We start from the raw sequence: 24657 nt of genomic DNA, 5'->3' as shown, positions 1-24657 counted from the left end.
TTCTTCTTTCTCATAACCTCCCCTCTCACGTTTCTTCCTTACATGGCCATAAGTCCGCCCAAGGTAAGAAGAGATAAACATAGAAAAGTTAAACATCTCTCCTGGAGGAGTGAAATATTTCCATTTACTCTTTTTGCTGACAGTACATTAAGTAACGAAAATTTCAATACTAATAAATTAAAAATACTCACATTTTTAAGCAAACCAGGATAGTAATCTGCAGGTGCATAGCCAAGACCTTGAGTAAAAAGACCAACTTCTCTTATATCAAATCTGAATGCTGAAAGTACATGACATAACAGCCCCTAAAAACACAAACAGAAAAAGAAGAAGTCCTGAAATGTGAATACAAGTGCCTATTATGTATAATGCCTAGAATCTGGGTCATTTGTAAATGGGGTAGTCTCTATGAAACAAGTAATCTTAATTTGTTCAAATACCTGGTTCACTTTGATTCAAGGCATAAAGAAGAAATAAGTTAGCATTAAAATTATTGCATTAAAAATAAGTCCATTTAAACAAATGTTAACAGTGAAACAAAAATATAGAATGAATGAACAGGGCTTTAACCACATTACGAATGTGATCTTTGGGGCCTGCCTGGTGGCATAGCGGTTAAAGTTCACGTGCTCCACTTTGGCGGTCCAGGGTTCACAGGTTTGGAGCTCAGGTACTGACCTACCCACCACTCGTCAAGCCATGCTGTGATGGCATCCCACAGACAAAATAGAAGAAGATGGCACAGATGTTAGCTCACGGCCAATTTTCTTCAGAAAAAAAAAAAAAGAATGTGATTTCTGTTTTTAACCTCAGCAAAATATTTTATCAGAGTAGATACGATAATTTAATACATGACAAGGAATGTACCACAAATCACCAGAAAAAGGAAATATTACGCAGTAAGTGGTGCTGGGAAAACGATTTGGAAAAAAATTAGATTCTCACCTTACGTTATTCATCAAAATATACTTGAATTTAATGTAAATTAAAGAGATCAATGTAAAAAATGAAATGAAATAATAAACAAGAAGAAAACATAAGGACTTTTCATTTGTCTGAATGGGGAAGAAGTTTGTAACCTGAAAATCAAGGAAGCAAAGCATTAGTGGTTCTAAATAAAAATAAAACCTTGTGTTTTTCAGAAAATAATATATGCACAACCTAGGAATAATATTAACAACAAATAATACAGATCATATATAACCAAATTAGTGGGCAAAATATCACGTGACAAACACTAAGAGCAAAAAAATGAGTATGAACAGATAATTCAAGGCAGAAAACACAAATGGCCAAGAAACACATGGATAAACGATCATCCTCATAAACAAAATGCAAATTCAAGCATCAACATACCATTTCTCACTTAGTGAATTAAAGACTTCTACAGACACAGATGCCCAGTGCTACTCTGGGCTCTCTGAAACAGGCACTCTGTGTGAACTGTTGAAAGCATATAAATGGGGATCTGTACACAATGCTCTGGTGAGCCGCACAAAGGCACCCACAGAGTGTGAGCGGGTGTGACGGGCCAGAACCCACCCCCAAGCTTGGACTGCCAGGGCTACCTCTGCCCAGAGGTGTGTAACTTGAACAAAGACGCCTTACAGGTTGATAGAGGCCTGCATTATAGAAAGCAACTTGAGAATATATATTAAAGATTTTAAAAGCATTCAGAACTTTGAATCTATCTGGCATCCATTTAAGGAAATAAATCCAAATATGACAATGGGAATTATGCTCAAAGATGTTCACTGCAGTGTTATTTCTCATAGTGAAAAATGTCCAACAGTAGGGGATGATTGATTTATGATATCCTCATGCAGTGGTCCGTGGTAAGCCATTAAAATGTTTAGAGTGGGGCTGGCCCTGGGGTGGAGTGGTTAAGTTCCCATGCTCTGCTTCAGCAGCCCAGGGTTTGCAGGTTCAGATCCCAGGTACTGACCTAGCATCACTCATCAAGCCACACTGTGGCAGCATACCACATAAAATAGAGGAAGACTGGCACAGATGTTAGCTCAGGGCCAACCTTCCTGACAAAAAAATAATAATAAAATAAAATGTTTATGGGGCCAGCCCAGTGGTGTAGTGGTTAAGTTCAAGCTAGCCTGGGGTTCATGGGTTCAGATCCCAGGCATGGACCTACACACTGCTCATTAAACCATGCTGTGGCAGCATCCCACATAAAATAGAGGAAGATTGGCACAGATGTTAGCTCAGCAACAGTCTTCCTCAAGCAGAAAGAGGAAGATTGGCAACAGATGTTAGCTCAGGGCCAATCTTCCTCACCAAAATAAATAAATAAATAGTTTATAAAGAATTTATGATAGCATTTTAAATGGTTATATTATAATATTAAATGAAGAAAGGAAGATGCAAAATTTCATATACAGAAACAATCTCATCAATATAAAAATAATCCATACATGGGAATGAAAAAATAATGGAAGAAAATATCATCAATTGTTAACAGTCTCTAGGGTGCTATTATAAGTACATATTTTTTTTCTTCTTTAGTGCATTTTCCAGTTTCCTATATGTGTATGTACTACTTATTTTTTTTTTTAGGAAGATTAGCCCTGAGCTAACTCCTGCCAATCCTCCCCTTTTTGCTGAGGAACACTAGCCCCGAGCTAACATCCATGCCCATCTTCCTCTACTTTATATGTGGGATGCCTACCACAGCATGGCTTGCCACTCAGTACCACGTCCACACCTGGGATCCGAACTGCCAAACCCTGGGCTGCCAAAGCGGAACGTGCGCACTTAACCGCTGAGCCACCGGGCCGGTCCCTGTACTACTTTTATTACGTGGAAAAAATATTCACTTTTTGAAAAAGTATGGTATTTGGAAATATTTTATCTTTCAACAACAGCTTTATTGAGATATAATTTATATACCATAAAATTCACCCCTCTAAAGTATACAACTTAGTGGTTTTTAGTATATTCAGAGAAATAGTCATTTTATATGTTTTTAAAAAGCCCTCCACTGGACTTTGTGAATCTGCACTATGGGACAGAACGAATCCGTACATGTGCATATAAATGCATGTGTGAGCTCAGGCACAAACACTCTGAGACGGCGGTCTCCCCTAGGGAAGACGTGGTATCACCGCGGTCAAAGGCAGGCCCTGCTAGGTCAGGACAGCAAACACGCGCCAGTAACACCCAGGGCAGATGTTACAAAGCCATCACGGTACTCATTTCAATTTTACCATAAACTAGTTTACATATTCAAAATATAGAAAATAAAATGACAAATTTTGCCCATCTTCAAACTTAATAAAGCATCAGAAACACCAAGGAAGCCTCTGTGCCATCTCTCCCCTTCTCCACCACAATTCTATAGCAGTCCCCCTCCACCAGGGAAAACTCGACCGGCTCTGGCGTACACCCTTCTGTGGAGATCACGGTACTCTCTCCCTGTGGCTCAGACTTGCCTCAGTATCCTCGGAACAGAACTCGACAAGTAACACAGGCTGAAACCTACTGTCCCTGCATGAGATCCCAACCACTGTTTCAAATTAGAAAAGTTCATAGCAAGTGAACACAGTAGCTTTGAGACACTAAGTAGAAGACATTCATGATTTTAAAAAGTCCCGGCAACATATGTAATGTAATTTACAAAAATGAATCTTTGGGGGGGCGGAATGGGAAATTTGCTGAGTTGAAGTGAACTTTTTGTAAGGTGTAAGAGAATCAAAAAGCTTCTTACTAGAGTGAAGAAAAGGCTGGATGGAAGCCACTTGCATATCATTTGAGTGTTTTCCTTTCAGTTCAAAGCTGTCTTTATAAATACAGAAAGCCAACAGGAGCTGACAACAGCCCCAGGAGTTCATCTCCCAGTTATTTTCAAACACCAAGTGCAATCTGGGTGAGAGCAAGCCACTGTGGTCAGGCCGGCAAACCCAGGGGAGTTAAATCACAGCCAATGCACATCCCTCGGGGGTGGTGTTCACCTCGGATTCTGCTTAGTGCACCACAACCTCTCAGCAAACAGCAGGACCTGACACTGCGTGCGGTGCGATGCAGGTGTGCTGCTGCTGCTGCAGGAAGCCCAGCCACGCCGGGCCAGCCATACGCCACATCCACGTGGAAGTACCCACACTAGACCAGACAGGGGCAAGGAGGAGGCCGGGCTTAGTTTGGAAACTATGCAGCCAAGGGGTCAGAGGCAGGGGCAGTTTTTCACTGACAAGGTCAGTCTGATGCTAGATGGAGAGAGAGTTGAACTGGAGAGGCTTAACCTTCTGCCACCAGGCTTTTGGCATTCTATTTAACAAACACTTAAAACACTTATATGCTGGGAGCTGTTCTAAGTGTTTTACAAACAGTAATTCATCTAATTCCCCAAAACCTATAGGGTAAGTGCTATTATTGAATGTATTATAGATGAGGACACTGAGACAACAGAATTTATGTAATAAGCCCAAAACTGGTTACCTAGTCTATGACCAAACCTTATAAGGAACCTCCCTGTATCCTTTCTCCAGGAGGCAGCTGGAATAGTTTTTTAACATAACAATGCAAATCTGATTGGTCCTCAGCTTAAGACCCTTTATGGCTCTCAAGCACTCTTAGGGTGAAGCCCAAAGCAATGAAGCCTGGCCCCATCAGTTTTACAGCCCCTGCCTGGGACTGATTTCCCTCACCAGCTTGTTTGGGGCCCCAGAAGGCCCCTCAGGACTTCAGCTTGTCCTAGCTCCTTGGCCAGGAGAGCTCTCCTAGCCCCTTCACTTGGTTAAGTGAGGGAATTCTAACAATTATGACAACTAAAGCTTACTGAGTGCTTGCCATGTGTGAAGCACTTTGCTAAATTCTCTAAGTATGGCATCTCACTTAAAATCCCATGAATTCAGTTTATAATAAAATTCAGTTATGCAAAGTTTCAATCAAGCCACTATAAACAGGTGGCTACTATCATTATAATTCACAGAATTGGCCCTTAAAAAATTAAAGCATAAAGTATTACAGACCCAGTTGGGATAAAAAGCAATGTAGTGTACATAGACAAGAAGGAAACTGGTTTCAAGGAGTAGCAGTTAAGGGTCAGTCAAGATTTAAATTCTTAAGACAAACCATGCCAAGGCTTTGCCCCTGCACTCCAGTGCCTCCAGAAGCACTCGTGCCCGGGCCTGCGATCAGTGCGTGATGCACGGCTTCCCAAACCTGCATGAGTCATCTTGGCACCTGAGCCAATGAAAGTTAAAAAAACATCCAGGACACTCAGTAGATTCAGAGGGTGTAAACAGGGATTGTAAATAACTCCTGAGCAAGGTTTAAAATAGCCATAAACAGTTCCCTAGATAATACTCACAATGTCTGCCTTATACAAGCTGACTGTAACACTTAAGGTCTTGGAAATATGAAAGTAATTTAATTGGCAGACATGTCCTGGCCTAAATTCCCAAAATGATATAGTCAGAAATTGATTTTTTAAAAATCGAATGCTATAAAGTTAGTTCCCCATTCCATCTCCCACTTTGTTTAAAAAAAACCAAACAAACAACTCTATACCATAATACTCAGTGTTGGCAAGGATGTGCTGAATGGTGTATTCCATTGCTATTGGGAGCACAAATTTGTAAAGCCTTTTTGGAAAGTCACTTGATAATGTGTAGCCAAAACATTAAAATTCTTATCTTTTTACCCAGTAATTTAGTTTCCAAGAATATATCCCAAGGAAAGGTTTAGGTTCATAGCAAAATTACTTATAACAGTGAAAAACTAGAAACAACCAAAATACCCAGCAACACTGGATTGGTTGAATTCATTATAGTTTATCCGAGTGTGAATCATATTGTAAAAAGATATTTAATGACATAAGAAAAGATAACGTAACACTAATTTGAAAAGCAAGATGTGAAAACTGTATGTTCAATGTGATATTAATTTTGTATGCATGAAAATTACTGGGAGGAAACCTAACAAATAGTTAACATAGATTGTTTCTAGGAGTATTTAACATTTCTTCCTTAAACTACCTGTATTTCCAAAGTGTCTACAATTACCGTATCTTACTTTTTATCACAGAAAATGTTTTGTAAAATGAAATTATATTCTTTAACTTCTATCTGTTTTTTCCATAATTCCCTAGTACAAAATGCTATGGAGAGCCACAGAGCTTTATCCCTGGATAAAATAAGCACAGGTCCTAAGAAACAACATATAAAGGCCTGGCTATGGTACACAACTTCAAGCAGACACCTCAAACTTTAGACCTCCAAATCTCCCTCTTAGTAAACTTAAAAATGGATAAGCACTTCTTATTGCTAAGAATAATTTCCTATTGCTAAGAATAACCTAGCAGCAAACAGTGTAAACATAAAATCATTAAACACTCTGTAGGCACTGTCCCCTGGACAAAAACTATTTCCTACAGTCATATGATAATAGATTCTTTCTAAAATGCTTAGCGAGCCATCTTGGAGACCCTCTCCTTCAATCCCCTCATTTTGCTGATGAGGAACTGGGTTTCTGAATACACGAATCAATATCTACAAAAAGGATACGGATGTAAAAGAACAGGTTTTGACTTGAGGGGCATAAAGGAAACATGCAAACACATCATCTTTACTAGCGATCTAAGGTCCTTCAACAGTGGAAAGCGCAGGGTCCAACACAGCTGCACGTAAAACATTTTAAGCCCAATTTTGATTCATGTAGGAATTTTAAGAACTCTGTTAATGTTTGAAAAGCCATTTTAAAAAAGCTTATACCATGAAGGTGAACTTTCAAGGAGAGAAGTTTTAAATAAGCCGGGGGAAATGCACTGCCCTTGTTTTCAGGTGTTCTTTTTTGTCCTCGCCTCACTGTATCTGCTTCATCTTGTAACAGGCAGCACAGTCACAGGCGGGTTAGGAAAGTTGGAGCAATGAGGCTGTGGTTTGGCGCAGGGTCCGGGTGTGGAAGAAGGGCTGTGGGTTTTGCTCAGGCAAAGGCTAGGAGAGCCAAACTGTGGTCAATATTCTTGAACTGAGACAGAGCACATATTTTACGCTTCTCCAAACAATTTCTTCATCTGGTCATTAACGTCTTTTAGAATTTCCCCCACTTTGGTCCTCTATTGCATCTATCTCTTTACATACAACATAAATAAAAACTGCTCATAAACAGGGGTCCCTTCCTTCATTCAACAAATATATATTGAGTGTGATCTGTATTCAAGCGACTCTACTGAGGCTGTTGGAATAAGAAGTTTCTACAATCTGATGAAGGGAGACAGAGATGGAAACAGCCATAATATAAGACAGAATGCAGTATGTGCTGTAACAAGAGGTAAGACAATCACTGTGGGAACAGGGGAAGTAATGATTAATTCCAACTGTAGGGTTTCAGAGTGCTCCCAGAGATGATGACTTCTGAGCTGATTCTGACAGCTGGGGAAGGGGAGCAAGAGTGAGGGGAAGGAGGCGCAGGAGAAAGAAAGAGAGTGTCTGTGATGTTGGCTGAAATAGACAGAGAAAGGATTAGGGAGGGAGTAGAGCTAGGCAGTGGGAAAGGGGCCATGGTGGTTGATCAAAGACAAGGAAAATGCTCCTGTCACCTCTACTGCTCCAAGCCTGCACTGGATTCCTAAGCACAGCCTACCCATACAGGGCCTCAGCCTACCTGATGAAACTTACCTCGCAATCTTTCTTTTTGATCCCTATGATTTGATGACATCAGACTCCCTGCTGGTCCCCAAATTCACCCATCCCTTCCCCACCTCTGTACCATTTTTTTTTCTCCTGAGAAACCCAACAACCCTAACAACCCCCACCCACCTCTAGCTGCCAAAATTACACCTATCTTTCAAAACCCATCTGTCTCCAAGATTCCTGTTCCCAAGGAGATGAGTGTGTCCTCCTGAAATCTCCATGGTATCCTATTTGTTTTTCTCCCACAGTGCCTTCCCCATTCTACCAGTGCACTGTAGGTGCACTTCCTCATTCTATTCATTAGCCCCCAGGCTCACCAAGGAAGGGATTGTATTCCTGCTCTTTATAATCCTCAGAGCAACTGTTAACTAGTCCTCAGTATTTTGCACGAAAGGTGTTCAATAAATACTAGCTGAATCAAACTCAATAGAACGGATTGCTCATTTATAGTTACTGAATGATATAATTACTGCAGGATTCCTTTGTGACCTCATTACAATATAAAATGATAAGCTTTCCTTTTCACAATTTGCTTTCCTAAATTTCAGTCCATAAAATACCCACAGAATACTGGAAAAAAAGATGACATTACTGTACTTTTACTCCAAAGAGTTTTACTTAATTTGGTAAACTGACTGGAACCTGGCACACTGATGTGGACATAATTTCATTGACTACTATGCTCATGCTTTGGTGCTACTAAGCTTGTGGCAATCTATGGGTACACCACAGTATTAGAGCACCCAGAAGGGACAGGAGAAGCTGCAACAAGAACCATCCTTGCTGAAATGGGCACTGGAAAATTACAAATCCATCTCGGCTTACATAAAAATTATAATAACTAACTACACATTAAAAAAATTTTTTTCCCTGCAAACCTGAATAGCAAAACAAAGCTTGTATTAGTTCAATCCAATTTATTCAATTATTTTTGGCTAAAAAATTTAACCTTCAAGGCACAGCACATGTATTCTTCTCTTCTCTCAAGCCTTTACAGAAGCCTCTGGTCTACTCAGGCCTCCAGCAGAAATGCTGCTGTGTGGAGCACCGGGCAGGTTCTTGCCCATGTGAAATGCCTGAGCCCAAACACCAAAGGAGTCCCTTCCTTTTTCATGTTCTCATGGCATTTTATGTAAACATCTAATAGAACATTTAGGTTACTATCCTGGAATTGTTTGTTTACATAAGTAATATCGAAATCTCCAAATTAATTAAATCACAGGCAAGTGATTTATATTTTTCTAAATTAGATACCATAGTGAAAATTGGCTGACTTTCTTAATAACACAATCTTAAGTTATCATTTCCCCCTGCCAACAAAGACAATCTAGAAGCTAGACCAACATATAAATATATATATAAATATATTATTCCCTGAAAAAAATGAAGTCACCCTCTATAAAGTAAAAGGGACCAGCAATGCTCTGCCCATAGCACTCCATGACAAAACAACAAGGAAGATAGGTGTTACAAACTTTAAAAAACTTATATTAAAGGCCTGCGTAATGGAGAGAGATACTACAGTATTATCAAGAAAAAGTCAGTGTCATAAAGATGTCAATTCTCTGTCATATAGACTCAAAGCAGTACCATTAAGAATCCTAAATAGATTTTTTGGTGAAACTTCAAAAGCTTTTCTAAAATTTAGTTAGAGAAGCAAGGCGCCAAGCTCAGCACATGCTGAGGGGAAGAAGGAAACTATAGAAGTAAATACACAGCGAGACTCCATTTCCACGCAGTTCAAGAGCAGACACACTAAACAAGGCGTTGTTCAGGGCAGAACCACAAACCCTCAAACCGCTTCTGGAGGAAGGCTGACAGGGACAAAGCGAGTTAAATACTCCACCCCGTCACAGTAATCATTCTGCGCCTGTTAGTCTGAAGCACCCATAATGCTCAGATTTCTCAGGAAGGAAACATCATTATTGAGACGTAGTTTCACTGCTAACTCGTCTAAAATCTGAAATCCATAATATCCGAAATTATAAGGAAAATTGTTTCCATATTATGAAATATAATGTGTATCCACTGCTGGTGATAAAACTATAAAAGAAATGATACACACTGTTTGAGAAGGCATTCAGAATTCTCTAAGTTAAAATTTTAAAGCTTCCATGATATTTATTATTTCATAAATTAAGAATTAAAAGATACTTCAACATGTAACTGGCACATCTGATACTAGCATAATGGAAACTGAGAAGAAATGGGTCAGAAATTAAACATATGGGTTTATTTCTAATATGTTCTTTCTGAAAATGAGACATTTAAATTAATTTTAAAGCATTTTGAGAAAAAAAATCCCTCATTACTTTCATTACAAATATTTGTGATAATGTATCCTTTAGCAAAGTAGTAATACATGGTTAGACTTTTTAAGGAATGAAAGCAGATTAAGCTTAGGACTTATATAGTATTTCCTTCAAAAACAAACTGGTAGTCTGAATAAATTAACCTAAACGATGCCACAGAAAAGAATGTCCAATTCCCACCCTGGAATCTAACAGTTAACAGTCTTGCTTCAGTCCTATTAGGGCAGCATGGGTTCATTCTAATAGATCTGCAAGGACCACAGTTTCTTTTATTTCAATCCAATATTTAAACTATTAAGTGATTTCCAATTTTCCAGAATCTGTATCTACTTAAGCCTAGGTGGACAAAGTTTAATTCAGTGACCAAGTTACCGCTGAAGGGAAACTACCCATGACAAAGCATGCTCCGAGAAACACTGGTCTCCAGTACATGGTTGGGAAGTAAGATTCAATAAGTAGTTAGGCATCGATTATTTTGCCTCTTTCACAAGCCACACTCTGAGATGTATAAAAGTTCAAATGTTCAAATATGATTCCAAATCAGGGAAAAGGCCAGAGGGTAACTGATTTTTTCCTCAGAAAACTTGAAATCCTACCATTTGAAATAAACGGATTCATTATTACTCAGCCCTCTTTTAAGTAAGGGTTAGCTCTAAGAAACTATGTATTGATCCAGCCCCTTCCTAGGGCTGCTGAAACCCCGCAAGGTGAGTAGGTTTTCTCAGCTCGGCACTCTTGACCGCAGGCCTGCTAACTCTTTGTTGCAGGGAGCTGTCCAGTGCAGTGCATTCCTGGCCTCCACCCACCAGATGCCAGCAGAAACACCCCTCCAAGTCGTGACAGCCAAAAACGTCTCCAGACATTGCCAAATCTCCTTAAGAACAGAACAGTCCCAGCTAAGAAGCTCTAGTTTAAACACAAAATCTCTTTTTAAAATGAATTTGGATTATAGTTTTTGAATATTCCTCTCATCTCTGGTATAAAGATGAATATTGCCAACATAAAGGAGACTTCTGTGACCGATATGGAAATAACTCTAGGAGTTAGTATTGTGTGAAGAAAGGAGGTTGCAGAATAGTAACATCCAGGATAACTCCATGTGAAATGAAACATAAAACAAATTAATGTATTTTCATACACAAATTCAAAGAAGAATAGTAGGGTTTACAGTCAAGCGATATCAGAGACTCCTGTGGAGGGGTTGAGCTCGGGGGAAGGCTGCTATGTTTGAATTGTTTGATTTTTTTTGTGAGACTGTATTAAAGTATTATTTGTGTAATTTAAAAAACAAAGCAAAAGAAAGAAAAGAGGTCATGGGCCTTAAAAGTGAAACAGACTTTTATTTGAATCTTAGCTACACGAACTTGGGGGAATTTTGTTAAACAGTGTTAGGCCTCACCGGTTCCCTTTTCTATAAAATGCAGATGGTAAAGTTGATTTTATGCGTGTGTTACAAAATTAAGTGAGGCACCTGCATGGGAAGTAGCCAGCACGAGGTGGTTGGCTTACAGCACACCCCTGATCATTGGTAGCTACTATGTTTTAAAATCTCAGTTTGGGTAAGAATGGAATATAATCTAACAGCCAGGTAACCCCATTCCTGGGGTCTGGGTACTTTCAAACTTCCCTCTCCTCATTGTCGTGGTCAAGGTCCACCTCATGCCCTCCGAATCATCACAAATGCCTGGTCTCACGTACACTCACCTAACACTGAGGGTATCCTCTCTAGGTTTGCCTTTCTCAAATGAGAAATGTATGAAGAGATCGAGGAGGAGCCATGCATGAAAACTGGGTCACTCACCTCAGTGTTTCTCCCGGTGTGGTGTAGAGATACCTCAACCTGAATCACCTGGTGTCTTATGACCATGCAGACAGTCCACTGAATCAAAACCTCCAGGTGTGGAGCAGTAGAATCTGCTTTTCCAACAGGACCAGCACTCACCTTACTGTACTGTAAAGCGTGAGGACCACCACCCTAGCACTGACCACAGCCCAAACACTGTGTATATTTACCTCCTACGCACGGGGGAAAACAGAGAGAAGCCCAGGGCATCCTAGGACCGCCCTACCTTTGCAGGAGCTAATCCTTTCTCTGGGCTAAAATCTACTATAACAGCAGTCCAGACAAACCATCCTGTGTAGCAAAGATCACTCGAGCAGCTAAATCAGAATACTTTCAGAGTGGAAACATCCCAGGCCTTGGAGTCAGACATGGCTTAGGTTCAACAAGCAGCTCTGATGCTCAGTGGAGAAAATCACTTTTACTGTCACTAAGCTTCAGTTTCTAAATTATCTTGGAAATAGGGAAAATAATACCTCTTAAGGTTAGGAGGACCAAAAGAAACCATGTATGTAAATCACCCAGCTGGAGATACGGCTCATAGTAGGTGCTAAATAAATTTTCATTCCCATGGTTCAGTGTCAGGGCTGACCCAACTTCTTTGAGACAGGCCAAATGTCTAGAAGCTACCCTTAGGAGGAGAGAGGTCTTTGATGCATTCTGTTTGCCTACAAATCAAACATTAGCAATTGCTTACACGGAACTTAAATATTTGCAGTTTCCCCAAATTAGAGACTAGATGTCCACTTTCTCTCGCCAAGGTCCGTCTTCCAGAGTTCCCAGGAAGTCAGGCACTGCGTCACTGCAGCCACAACGTCAGGATGCACGTAAGCTGGTATTTTTCACGCAGTCCCTTCCATTAAAACCTCCTCTTGGCTCTTGCCCCTGCCTCCTACCATGACTTCATATTCAAAATACCAACCCTCATGCTGTCTCTGCTTCTGGGGAGAGGACATTGGCAGGAAGAACCCAGGCCATAACTCTCGCTGCTCAGTCCCATGAGGAAGGTCAGGGATTCCTGGAAGGCAGAAACTCCTGCCCAGTGAAAGGCAAAACATTGTCTTTGTACTATTATTCCTGTCCATACTTCTAAATCTTATATCCCCATAAGTGTTGTTACCTGGTAGTCTGAAACAATTAAGTGTTTGGGTTTGTTTTCTCTATAGATTATCTCTTTGTTTCCTACTAATTTCTGCTCCCTCCTTTTTCCTGTTCTCTCGTATTTTTATGTCCACCTTGCATCCCCCCACTAATAATCCTGCCTGGTATGTCTGGTGCACTCTTGTGTCTTGTCCTAAAGCCTAACCCATCCCAATCCTTTTCTCATTTCACCCTGGAAACTCAAAAGTATGGTGTGATATGTCTCTACTTATTTTTTAAAATAATATTACAAATAAAAATTATGATATTTAAAATCAAATTAAAAAAATTTCTTTTAAAAAACTTGGTATCTGTAATATTCTCATGATAGCATAATATTTGTGCATTCTGGTATGCTATTATTCAAATCTTTGAACATCAGTTAAACGTACCAATTGCTCTCACTTAAAAGGTGAAACAAAGTTATTCCCATCCTGTTTGCACTTTCACATCCAGAGCCAAAACAAATTACTACAGACAGATTTCCATAGCTTTCCCTTCAGAATCCTGCTTTCATGAATTTTTTTTTCTTTTTAAAATTTATATGTCCCCTTACAGTTTAAATGAAATGATCTACAATAAAAACCTAACTGGCCTGGTATTTTTAGAGCCCTTTTTACTATGAAATAAACACTCAGAAATCTGGAGAACTGCCGTGGTTAAGCCTGTAAGTGAGAAGGAAGGCTGCTCATTCATAGAACCACCCAATACCCATTGTTTACATAGCCTATTTCACGAGCAGGATGCTGACATAACACAATTCGCAGAATTTCCAAACACAGGTCCAACCATAACAAAGTCTGCATTTTTACTTTTGCTTACAGAACCTCTTCCTTGCTCACTCATTAGTTCCGGGGGGGTTGGGAGGTGGGGGGATAGAGTTGGTTTTCCAAAATCCAAAATCAAAAGGCTTTAGAAAATAAGCCTGAACTAAATACAGTATGAATGATTCAAACAATGGCATTAAAACTGTCTATCGTTATGTAATAAACAAAGACATAGAAACGTATGCTTTACTAAATGTACTTACTATAAGCAGGTCATGTGCTGGATAAATTCTTTGCCAAGCTTAAATGATCATTCCTTTGTAAGCACCCTCACTCCCCACTCGCCCCCTCCGTTCTAAAGCACTGTGGTACTTGCCTTGTAAACCCCCCTGTCTTGTGAATCCAACTCTGTATCTTCCCTTCCCCGGTGCCCACACAGCTGATACTGCCGAGAACATCAGACACCCGAGCCAACTGCTCCGGCCCTGATTTCACGATCACAATCCTTGAAGGGGCTCAGCACTGCCTAGCAACTCTCTTAAGCTTCTCTAGCCAATTTGCTTGGCAACATCCTGAGCAATTATTTTGTGCCTTCTCTTCTCACCACACCACTGCCCTTCCCTACAGCTACTGGCTGAGGACCTCGCCTCATGTAGTAGTTGAGAAAACAGCAATTAACAAGAAACTTTTTCTCCTAGTCACCAACCAGTTTACAAACTCAGCTCCCTGCACACCCGTTTTCTGTCTTCCCTCCTGTTCTGCTGGAGGAAGCATCTCTGCTCCTATAAAGTGCAGCTGTCCCCCTGGGCTCTGACCGCCTGCTCCCCTCTTCGCCAAGACACAGCAGCGATCCCCACTCTCTCCGGCACCATCACTGGATTACTCACGTCCATTCAGAAACATGCTCTAAGACCTCCCTAATTTTAAAAAAAAGGTTTTCCTTGATCCCACATCTCCATCCTGCTAATTACTGCTCTTTTCCTTGCTCTTCATTTAGCAAAGTTTCCTGAGAAAGTGATCTAAACTCACCTTCGCTACGTCCCCACCTCACACTCATTTTTCAGTCTTCTCTACTCTGGCTTCTTTCCATACCAATTCACTCATCAGAATCCATGATGCAGACCAACGGATTCACTCTGCCCCACCCTTGCTCACCCTCAGCAGTACCCTGGTGTTCATACGTCTCCCAGGGCAACCACCTTGCATGCCTCCCGCGTGCACATGCACCACACACCGTGCTGCTGTGTGGCAAGCGAGAAGTGAGGACACACACGGTATCCCTGGCTTCTGCCTGCTTGAAACACCTTTGTCTTAGCTGGTGGCACACGACATTTGACACGTTTCTCTCCCCAGCCCGTCTAAATTGCTGGTACTTCCTCCTCAACCCGATTTTGAAATGTTGGAGTCCTCAGAGCTCAGTGATCTCCCAGGAGATCTCATCTAGTCCCATGATTTTTAGATGCCGTTTATTGCTGATGTCTTCCACCATAGAGTCTAAACCCACTTTTGATGTCTGACTGCTGATGGTTTTCAGACCCCACCGCTCCCCTTCCCCTCCTGCTCCACATATGGGCAAGCGGATAAGGCAGCTGTTACGAAGGCCTAAGCACTCCTTCCTGTGGCACCAGTAGGAAGCTCAAAGCTTGCAAGGCCTACACAGGGCAACTCCTGCCCCAAGTCCCAGCCTCTGACCACCATAAAAGCTGATCTAGTCCCCTTTCCCGCCAGATGGGAAGTACTCTGCACAGTGTAATTCTCTACAGTGCCACTGCTTTCACTGTGATCCCAGCCACTGTTATCTCTCACCTAAATGCCGTCACAGCCTCCTACCTGGTTTCTCTTTTTATTCTTGCCTCTTTCTTCGAGGTCCACTTTCCATAAGGCAGCAAGAGGAACGAATGTCAGGATGTAGCTCTTTCAGGAGCAGAACAATTTGCATGGGTGAGGAAATCTGTGAGTTTTGAATGCATTAATACTTTTTTCTTTCTTTTTTTTTTTTTTTTTGAGGAAGATTAGCCCTGGCTAACATCTGCCACCAATCCTCCTCTTTTTGCTGAGGAAGACCGGTCCTGAGCTAACATCTGTGCCCAACTTCCTCCACTTTATATGTGGGACACTTCCCACGGCATGGCTTGACAAGCAATGCCCAGGTCCGCACTTGGTATCTGAACCAGTAAACCCCAGGCCACGGAAGCAGAACGTGTGAACTTAACCGCTGCACCACTGGGCCGGCCCCTGCAGCAATACTTTTGATGAGACTGGTTTCCTATTTCAGAATGAAGACCCAGGGAACAATGGGATGAGCACCTAGGAGGTGAAAATCTGAAGCTCATTTACCGCTGCAGTTCAGGTAAACCCAGCTGGACAAGCACACTTCCTGGAGCTAATGACAAGAGGGGCAGAGAAGAGCGAGGAAATCACTTGGTAGATATGATGTGGTTCAGACGACTGACCTGGCAGCAGTCACCTTCACTTACTCCCAGATTCGAGGAGAAGCACGTCTGTTCACTCCCCAGCTCCTGCCACAGATGCTTTCTGTTGAAAGCTAACACCAGTAATGGAAAGCCCAGGAGTGAAGCAGAGACCGGAGGGCAAGTTCAAAGACCTACATCCTAGTTTCCCGCCTTAGCCAGCTTTCTAAATGTTCCTCAACATTCAGAGTCTCACTTTTCTCATTTTCAAAGTGAACACAGAATATTTTTCATGGGGGTTGTTATATGCATTTATGTATGAATAAACTACAGAATACCATACAAATATAAGTTGCTAAAATAAATAACCTCCTTTGACACACCCTTTAAACAAAAAATACAATAAACTTGAAGTATTTTTTTATGACTAATAATTACAGAACAACAGATAGCGTAAAGATCATTGTGAAATTTCAGAGATACAGAGCTATAATCCTAAGGTAAAGACTCTTGGATCTTGCAGTAATTACAGAATTCTATTTTAGCATGTTTTCCCCCGGATATCAGTCTTTTCCTACACAGTTTCATTTTCCACCACATCCTCTGCTCTCCATTCATCCAAAGGTTATATGTGAGAAAGGGAATAAGCAGAAATTTCATTAAAACAACCGTAAATTAATATACCGTTAAAATCAATAGAAAAACAAGATTCTATTTTCAGAGAGTTGCTTTACTATAAAAACTTTACACAATGTATCTATATTAAAATAAATTAGAGGACATTTATTGAGCACCTGCCCCGCACTTCGCTTTGGAGATACAGCAGCCAACCGACAGTTTAGGGGGTTGCATTCATGGGGGTTACATTCCGGCGAGGGAAGGGGGAAGAGGGAATGAGGAAATAAGGAAGTCAACAAGATAATAACAATGATAAGTGCTATAGAGGAAATAATCAGGATGCTGTGATTAGAGAAAAACAGGGAAGGAAGAATGGGTTTACTTTAGATAAGTAAGGGAAAGCAACTCTGAAGACTGAGCGTGGGACCGAGAGCTTGTGGAAGGAGCAGTAAGCCAGGCCGAGTAATCAGCAAGTTCAGATCAAAGGCAAGAAAAAACATGCGCTGAAGAAACCCCAGGAAGGCCACTGTGGCCAGGCCACGGTGAGCAGACAGAAGAAAGGAATGAGATGGGCATGGAGATGAAACAGGGTTCCAATCATGTAGTCCAATAGGGACTATGGATGTTATTTCAAGGGCAACAGAAATGAACGAATTTAGGATGAAACTAAAGAGTATTCAGTAGGAAAGTAACTTGATTTGATGATTCTTCTTTTTTTGGGAGGGGGTTGAGGAAGATTGTCCCTGAGCTAACATCTGTGCCAGTCTTCCTCTACTTTATGTGGGAGGATGCCACAGCATGGCTTGACGAGCAGTGTGTAGGCCCCAGGCTCAGGATCCGAACCTGCGAACCCCGGGCCACCAAAGCAGAGCATGCGAACCCAACCACTATACCACCAGGCCAGCCCCTTGATTTACATTTTTAAAAGTCTAAGTTTGAGCTTTATGTTGTAAATAGTGAGGAGAAATGAAAATGTTTCTGAGGAGGGCACCAGCACGAGCTATGCTGTACGAAGACTGGGTTAGCAACACTATGCAAGATAGACTGGAAGACAAGGAGACAGTGGAGACTCAAAGACTAACAGCCAGCTACTATGGAGAGTCAAAACCTAATAAGTACCTGAACTGCAACAACAGCAAAGGACTGAAAAGAAGGGACAACAGAGAGTATATCACACAGGCAGAATGGACAGGACTTGGCTTGAGAGGAGCAAAAGTGGAGGACTCAGAATTCCGGAGAAGGTTACCACCTAGAGACTAAATGAATGCTGCACTGAGGAAAACCCACAAAGTATAAAGCCAGAGGCCCAGGCAAAGGGAAGATGATACATTCTGTTTTAGCCACAGCACCATTTTCCTCTCATTCTGCAGTTACCACCCTGCCACCTCACTGCATTATTCTGATCCAGCATTCCAGCTGTTTCTCATCCAAGGCTGGGCACCAGTATCATCAGACCCAAGCCGCACAACAAATCTACTGAGGCAGGACATGGAGGTTATTTTTATTTAAGTTCCATTGGTAATTCTGATGTACAGCTAGAACCAAAACTCAATGGCCCAAGCAGAATATGAAAACAGGATTGACTTCTTATATTTTTTGGGTGGAGGATTATTTTGGTCATTTTCCTTCTGCTTGAAGAACAACTTTAGTATTTTCTTCACTGTGGGTCTCCTGAGGATAAATTCTCCCACTTTTTGTTTGTCTTAAAATGTCTCATTCTTCAAAGAATGTCTTTTCCCCCTGAGTATTTGAAGATATCATGACACTGTCGTCTACCTTTCATTATTTTCGTGAGAAATTGGTACTCAGTCTACTTGTCGAAGTTGGTCCTAGAGTGATGAGGGTAAAGCACTTGCCTTGGGTGCAAAACTGCATCCATGTCACATTCCTACCAGAAATCCAGGAGTGATACAGTTCCTTCCTTGCCGCATCAGCCTTTAGCGGTCTATTTTTTATTTTAGGCGTTCAGATAGGTGTGTAGTGATATCTCATAATGGTTTTATTTTTTGCATTTCCCTGATGACTAAGGAGACTGAATACCTTTTCATGTGCTGATCTGCCATCCATACATCCTTTTTGGTGAAATGTCTGTTTATGCCTTTTGCCCAGTTTCTAATTGGACTGTTTGTGTTTTTATTGTTGAGTCTTGAGACTTTATACATAGTCTAGACACTAGTCCTGTGCCAGATGTGTGGTTTGCACATATTTCCTCCTGGTCTGTAGCAAGTCTTGTCACCCTCTTCATGTGAGCCTTCACAGAATAAAAGTTTTTAATTTTGATGAGGTCCACATGATCAGTTTTTCCTTTTATGTACTGTGCTTTTGGTATCGAGTCTAAGAATCCTTTTGCCTAGCTCTAGGTTCTAAAGATTTCCTATATTTTTTCTAAAAGTTTTATAGTTTTACATTTTACATTTAAGTCCCTGATCCATTTTGAGCTAAGTTTTGTATATGTTGTAAGGTTTAGGCTGATGTCCAATTACACCAGCACCATTTGGTGAAATTCTCCCATTGAATTGCTTCCGCACCTTTGTCAAAAATCAGTTGAGCCTATTTATGCGGGTCCATTTCTGGGTTCTCTATTCTGTTCCATCCATCTCTGTGTTTATGCCTCTGCCAGTACCAGCTGATCTAAATATAGTGGCAATTACAGTAAGCCTTAATGTTGAGTAGAGTGATTCCTCTCACTTTATTCTTGTTAAGATTGTTATACCGATTCTAGAACCTGTGCCTTTCCGTATAAATTTTAGAATAAGTCTGTCTATGCCCACAAAAAACCTTGTTGGGATTTTGATAGGAAATGCTTTAAACTTATAGATCAGTTTGTGGAGAACTGACATCTTTACTATGTTGAGACTTTCAATGCATGAACACTATTTCTCCCTACTTATTTAGGTCTTTTAAAATTTATTTCATCTGTATTTTGTAATTTTTAGCATACAGATGTTTTATTAAGTATACAACTAAGTATTTCATTTTCTTAGGACTAACTGTGACTGTTTTTAATTTTGATTTCCACGTTTATTGTTAATATATGAAAACAGTTGATTTTTGTGTGTTGATGTTATATTTAGCAACTCTGATGAACTCATCAGTTCTAAGACTTGTCTTTTCTTTCTTTTTTTGGTAGATTCCTTGGGATTTTCTGCATAGACAATTATATCATCTGCAAATAGGGACAGTTTTACTTCTTCCTTTCCAATATGTAGGCCTTTTATTTTTTTTTCTTGCCTTATAACAGTGGCTAGAACTTCCAGTGCCATAAGAACAGACATTTTTGCTTTGTCTCTGATAGTGGGGGAAGCATTCAGTCTTTCACCATTAAGTATGCTGTTATTAGCTGCAGATGCCTTGTAGACGGTCTTTATCAAGTTAAGGTAATTCCCCTCTATTCCTAACTCATTGAGAGATTGTTGTCATGAATGGGTATTAGATTTTATCAAGTGCTTTTTGCTGTACCAACTGATATGATAATATGATTTTTCTTCTTTTCATTGTTAATATGGTGGATTATAGTGATTGATTTGGTATAGCTATTTTAAAGTTTGAGTCTTATAATGTCACAGTATCTGGAGCCCTCATGTGTCAGTTTGGTTGTCTGCTGTTTCTACTGATTCAACTTTGCTTTCTTTGTTCTCTGTATGCCTAGTTATTTTTATCCTATGCCAAACACTACATCTGCAAAACTGTTGGTAGAAATAATTTGAGGCACCGAGATGCTATTAGCTTCCTCCAAAAAAGCTTCTGCCAGACCTGAAGCACTAGCAATTCAGGATTGCTTTAACACAATTTCAGTGACTGAGATGATCTGAAGCTAAGCTGCACTCCTTGTGTAGGCCTGTCTACTTCAGTTCACACTTACTCTCAAGGTACATCCTTTCAGGGTCCCAATCTAAAGTGAAGGGTTCACCAGAACTTCCTTATTGATAGGCCATAGAGTCTAATTCCTATACTCCTAAGCCTGCAATGCTGTCAAAAGCACCTTGCTCCCTATAATGTTGCCCCCACTTTGGAAGTGGTAGACACCCCTAGCTCCAAACAGTGGGTTCACCTCCTTTGGCCTCTGTCCTTACTTGGATCCTGACGTGCTAAGCCTTTACTATTTTATGAGCTTTTTAAAGTATGTTTTTAATATATGGTTCAGGTTTTCTCATCCTCAGGAGGAAATTCATTTGAGTTTTGAGTTTGCAATTGCTAGAAACAGAAGTCCCTTATGACCTAAGTACCTGATGAAAGTGGTGAACCCTCTTCCAGCAAAACTATACATAAACACAACATTTTAATACAATTTCATTGAGTTTGCTGACCTTCTGATGCCCATCCATGAACTCCAGGGTCCACGGTCCTCAAGTTAGAAAGCTCAATATAGTAAAAAGAAAAGGGAACTGCACAGTAATCATAGTTCACATGTACTGACAGGTTCCTCTGTGTTAGGCGCCATGCTAACTTCATGGCCCTATAATCATGCTTATTTTTGCACACAGCCCTTGTGCATAGCAGGAAGCATGGCTTATTGGTATTGAAAGTGCTGGGCTGACTCGTGAGGAAAACCAGTGGTACTGGGGCCAGGAGAACTTTCTACTATTGCTGCTGCTGAGACACTGAGCCCTGAGGAGCAACTAGGCAGAAGGCCAAGGAACAATGTCTCAACCTGGGCATGTTATGAACTAAGGGAGCCATCCAAAGGGGCCTCCCTAGTGGGCAGAGCAAAACAGCAGAGGTTCCCCTAGGAACCAAAAATTGTAGTCAAGCAGGCAATAGTGGCCAATTTCCCCGAGTCCTAGGGGAGGGGTCAACCTCAGCAGGAGAAATGGCCTCCAACCAAGAACGTAATCACAGGCTTGAGACTCAGACTCCTAGAATGGGCACACGGCTCCAAGCCAGAGGTAACAGCTGTAGCTTAGCAGGCCGAAAGGTATACTAAAGGCACCCAGAACCAGTACTCCCTTCATGACTCAGCAGCAGCTAGAGACGGTAGAATATCTACAATGCATCGACTGGCATTAAAGCTTATAGATTCAGGAGAGAAAGGCTGTAGAGCGTAACAGTGGTTCTCAATGGGGCCAAGGCCCATCAAAACCCATTTTTTAAAAAAATATGCAACTCTACTGGCATTTAGTGGTTAAGAAAGACTAGAAATACATATTACAATGATGAACTGTCACATACAATTTTCAGATGTCCCACCGTACCTTCACGTATGTGAAACCTGCTCTTGGAGCCGAAATCTGTTTTACCCATAAACACAAAGCATTTTATGCATGTTTTGACATCCTATGACTTTTCCAAAAATGTAACTATCATGTCTGTTGGGGGAGATTTTACTGGATTTTAGTCGGAGCTTTATCAGAGTCGGCCATCATTTTGGAAGATTGCCTCCCAGAAGGCAAGGTTGCCCATGGTATTTGCCTCACCACCACAGCACCCTCCTGTGTCAGTCTGCATCTGCGGTGGCCACAGCCTCAGAGAACCTATGTGTAGACGCACACATCAGATTGTTTATTATGTCTTCCAGGCTCATAATGTCCAAGCACTTATGTTTTGAAATGTATATTATTTTATTAATATTATTTTCTTTTTCTTTTTTCTCTGTATTGTAATAAAGACAACATACTGACTTTTTAAAGAAAGAGTATTTATGAATTTTACTTCAGGATAGCTAAGGGGGCATTATAAAATAACTCTTCTAAAACATTAGTGTTGGGTCTGAAAGGGTTGATAACCTGGCTATGTACCATTCCTTAAAACCATCTGCTCCACACACTACAACTCAGGCCACACTTTCAAAGTCTCCCCCATCTCTTAAAACCCCTTCCACGCCCTCCTGCTGCTGCTCAGACACAAACAAGCCTCCCCGGGGTCTGCCTCTGCAGCCCCACCTTTTACCCCACAGCCCTCACTGCCTCCTTCCACCGCTCATACTCACCATGTTCCCTCCCCTACGTGCTGCCTGCTTTCCACATTCCCTTCCCTCTGTTCCTCACTTGCTGAACCCCGAATCCCCCTTCAGGTGTCAGCTCCAGTCAAGACCATTTCACATCTACTTGCTGTGGTCTTACCAGGCCACTCTTCCCCCAGGCACGATCCTGTGGACTGAGTGAGCACCAGTGGCAGACTGCCCGGGACAACATGCTCCACAGGGAGGACAAGGGTCAGTCTGAGCACCGCTGATGTTCAGCACAGCATAGGTAGGGCCTGGTGCACACAGGCGTTCCATCTGGGGAATGAAGGAGCAGAAGAAAAGAGGAAAAAAAACACCATTAGAGGTCCTTGGTTTCCATTCCAAGAATGCGTGTTCACAACTTCTTTCCAAGGTTTTGAAAGAGGCACATTCACTTTGGTACAATGACTCTCTTGTTTAGATGAGACACGTCCACACCTCACTTCCCCCTCAAAGTTTTATAAGAACCCCCGAAATAAGAGAGAGGACATCTATCATGTAAAAAGTTTTCATAGCTCATATGAGCCTCCTTTCCTCCTCAGTAAATATTTGTTGTATTTTTAGGATGATTTTATACTAGTTGGCATCCATCTGCTCCACGTAACATAGCTACTGATAATAATAGATATTTAACATTTAAAAATGTTTTCTCCTTCTTTCTTTTGGTGGAAATCTAGAGGATAAAATGTCACATTTCTGTATTTTCATTGTCAAATCTTCAAGATTACAGACAAATGTAAACAGATACTATTAGAAATACTGTATTTGATGTTTGAAAATCAGTGAAGATGAACCACTTTTGGGAGCTAACGTAGTGTAGCACTTAGGAATCCTGAATCTTGGAGGAAAACTGCTGTGGTTCACATTGGTGCCCACCACTCACTAGTTACATAACCTTAGGAAAGCTACCTAATCTCTCTGTACTTTAGCTTTCTCATCTACAAAACGGTGAGGCTGGTGAAGGGATTAAATGAGATGAGACACTATCTCAAAGTGTGACGCTTTGTAAGCAGTCAATAAATGTGCAGTATAAACAGTATTACCGATGTTGCTCTTCCACATATCACAGCGTGAAATACAAAGAAGGTCTAACTGGAAGCCAGAGTGGCTGTTTCACTTTCACAGAAGAGCAGCAAGGTGTTGAGTAGAGTACCTTCACTCACCAAACGGGAGACTTAAGGCAAATTCCTTACATGTCTCATCTCATCCAGAGCATCGAGATAATTATACTTGCCCTGTGATACCACAAGATTGTTGTGAGAACTAAATGAGATATATGGACTTGCTTTGATCTATAAAACAGCATCAAAAGCTCAAGTATTAACATAATTGTTATTTTCATTAGAAATTTACTATTCCTTGAGAAACTTACATCTATAATAAGCAAATCATATATACAAATAGCAGATCCTTTGTTCTTAAAAAAATGTAACAATTTAAGGAATAAAAGGCACCAATTTTAACTTCAAGATATTTATTCGAACTAAGAATAAACCTGTCTCAATCATGAACACAGTCAAGTGTTTTTTTAGATTCAGACAATCAAAATGTACTCTCTCGAACAAGTCAACCAAGATTATGCCAAGCTGTAAACTGTAGTACATCTCCCTACAAGAAAGCAAGTCCACACAAGGCAATCTCACACTATGCATTAAAATACAATTAACAAAAGGGGGATCATTTTTGAAAGCTTTTAACAATATAGTATTAAGCATTTCAGAATCATTTGATTTGCTTCCTTTTTAAGTAACAGGCAAATGTTAATTCTGCGAAAGCATTTTTTTACACAAATCAAAGGGAAAAAGCCTATACATAACACACACCACCCTCCCCCTTGCACTGCTAGTCTCTCATCAATTCCAGCTCAGTTAACCTCTGTGAAACTAGTACAGGAAAAATAAACTCTGCTGCTACTGTGGCTAAGACCACACAACTTTGTCATGGAACTGTTCCAAGGCTTGAAGTTCCATTTGAAAGTCACTAAC

The 24657-nt window shown here is 40.9% G+C and overlaps 1 protein-coding gene across 7 annotated transcripts in view; it reads right to left on the bottom strand.

Moving 5' to 3' along the window:
- Positions 1–24657, bottom strand: part of FANCC (FA complementation group C) — a 253228-nt gene that overhangs the window by 84536 nt on the left and 144035 nt on the right. For all 7 annotated transcript variants that reach the window (XR_011497288.1, XM_044756963.2, XM_070495591.1 and 4 more), the window contains one exon: positions 192–305. Coding sequence is in view for 6 of the 7 variants with exons in the window: in XM_044756963.2 (XP_044612898.1) it covers positions 192–305 (114 nt within the window). In the remaining variant the exon portion in view is untranslated. The remainder of the gene's footprint in view (positions 1–191; positions 306–24657) is intronic.

The sequence above is a fragment of the Equus asinus genome, chromosome 23, assembly GCF_041296235.1.
Source record: "Equus asinus isolate D_3611 breed Donkey chromosome 23, EquAss-T2T_v2, whole genome shotgun sequence".
Classification (NCBI taxonomy): Eukaryota; Metazoa; Chordata; class Mammalia; order Perissodactyla; family Equidae; genus Equus; species Equus asinus.
Note: the sequence above shows the minus strand (reverse complement) of the source record. Positions and strands in the feature narration are given on the sequence as shown.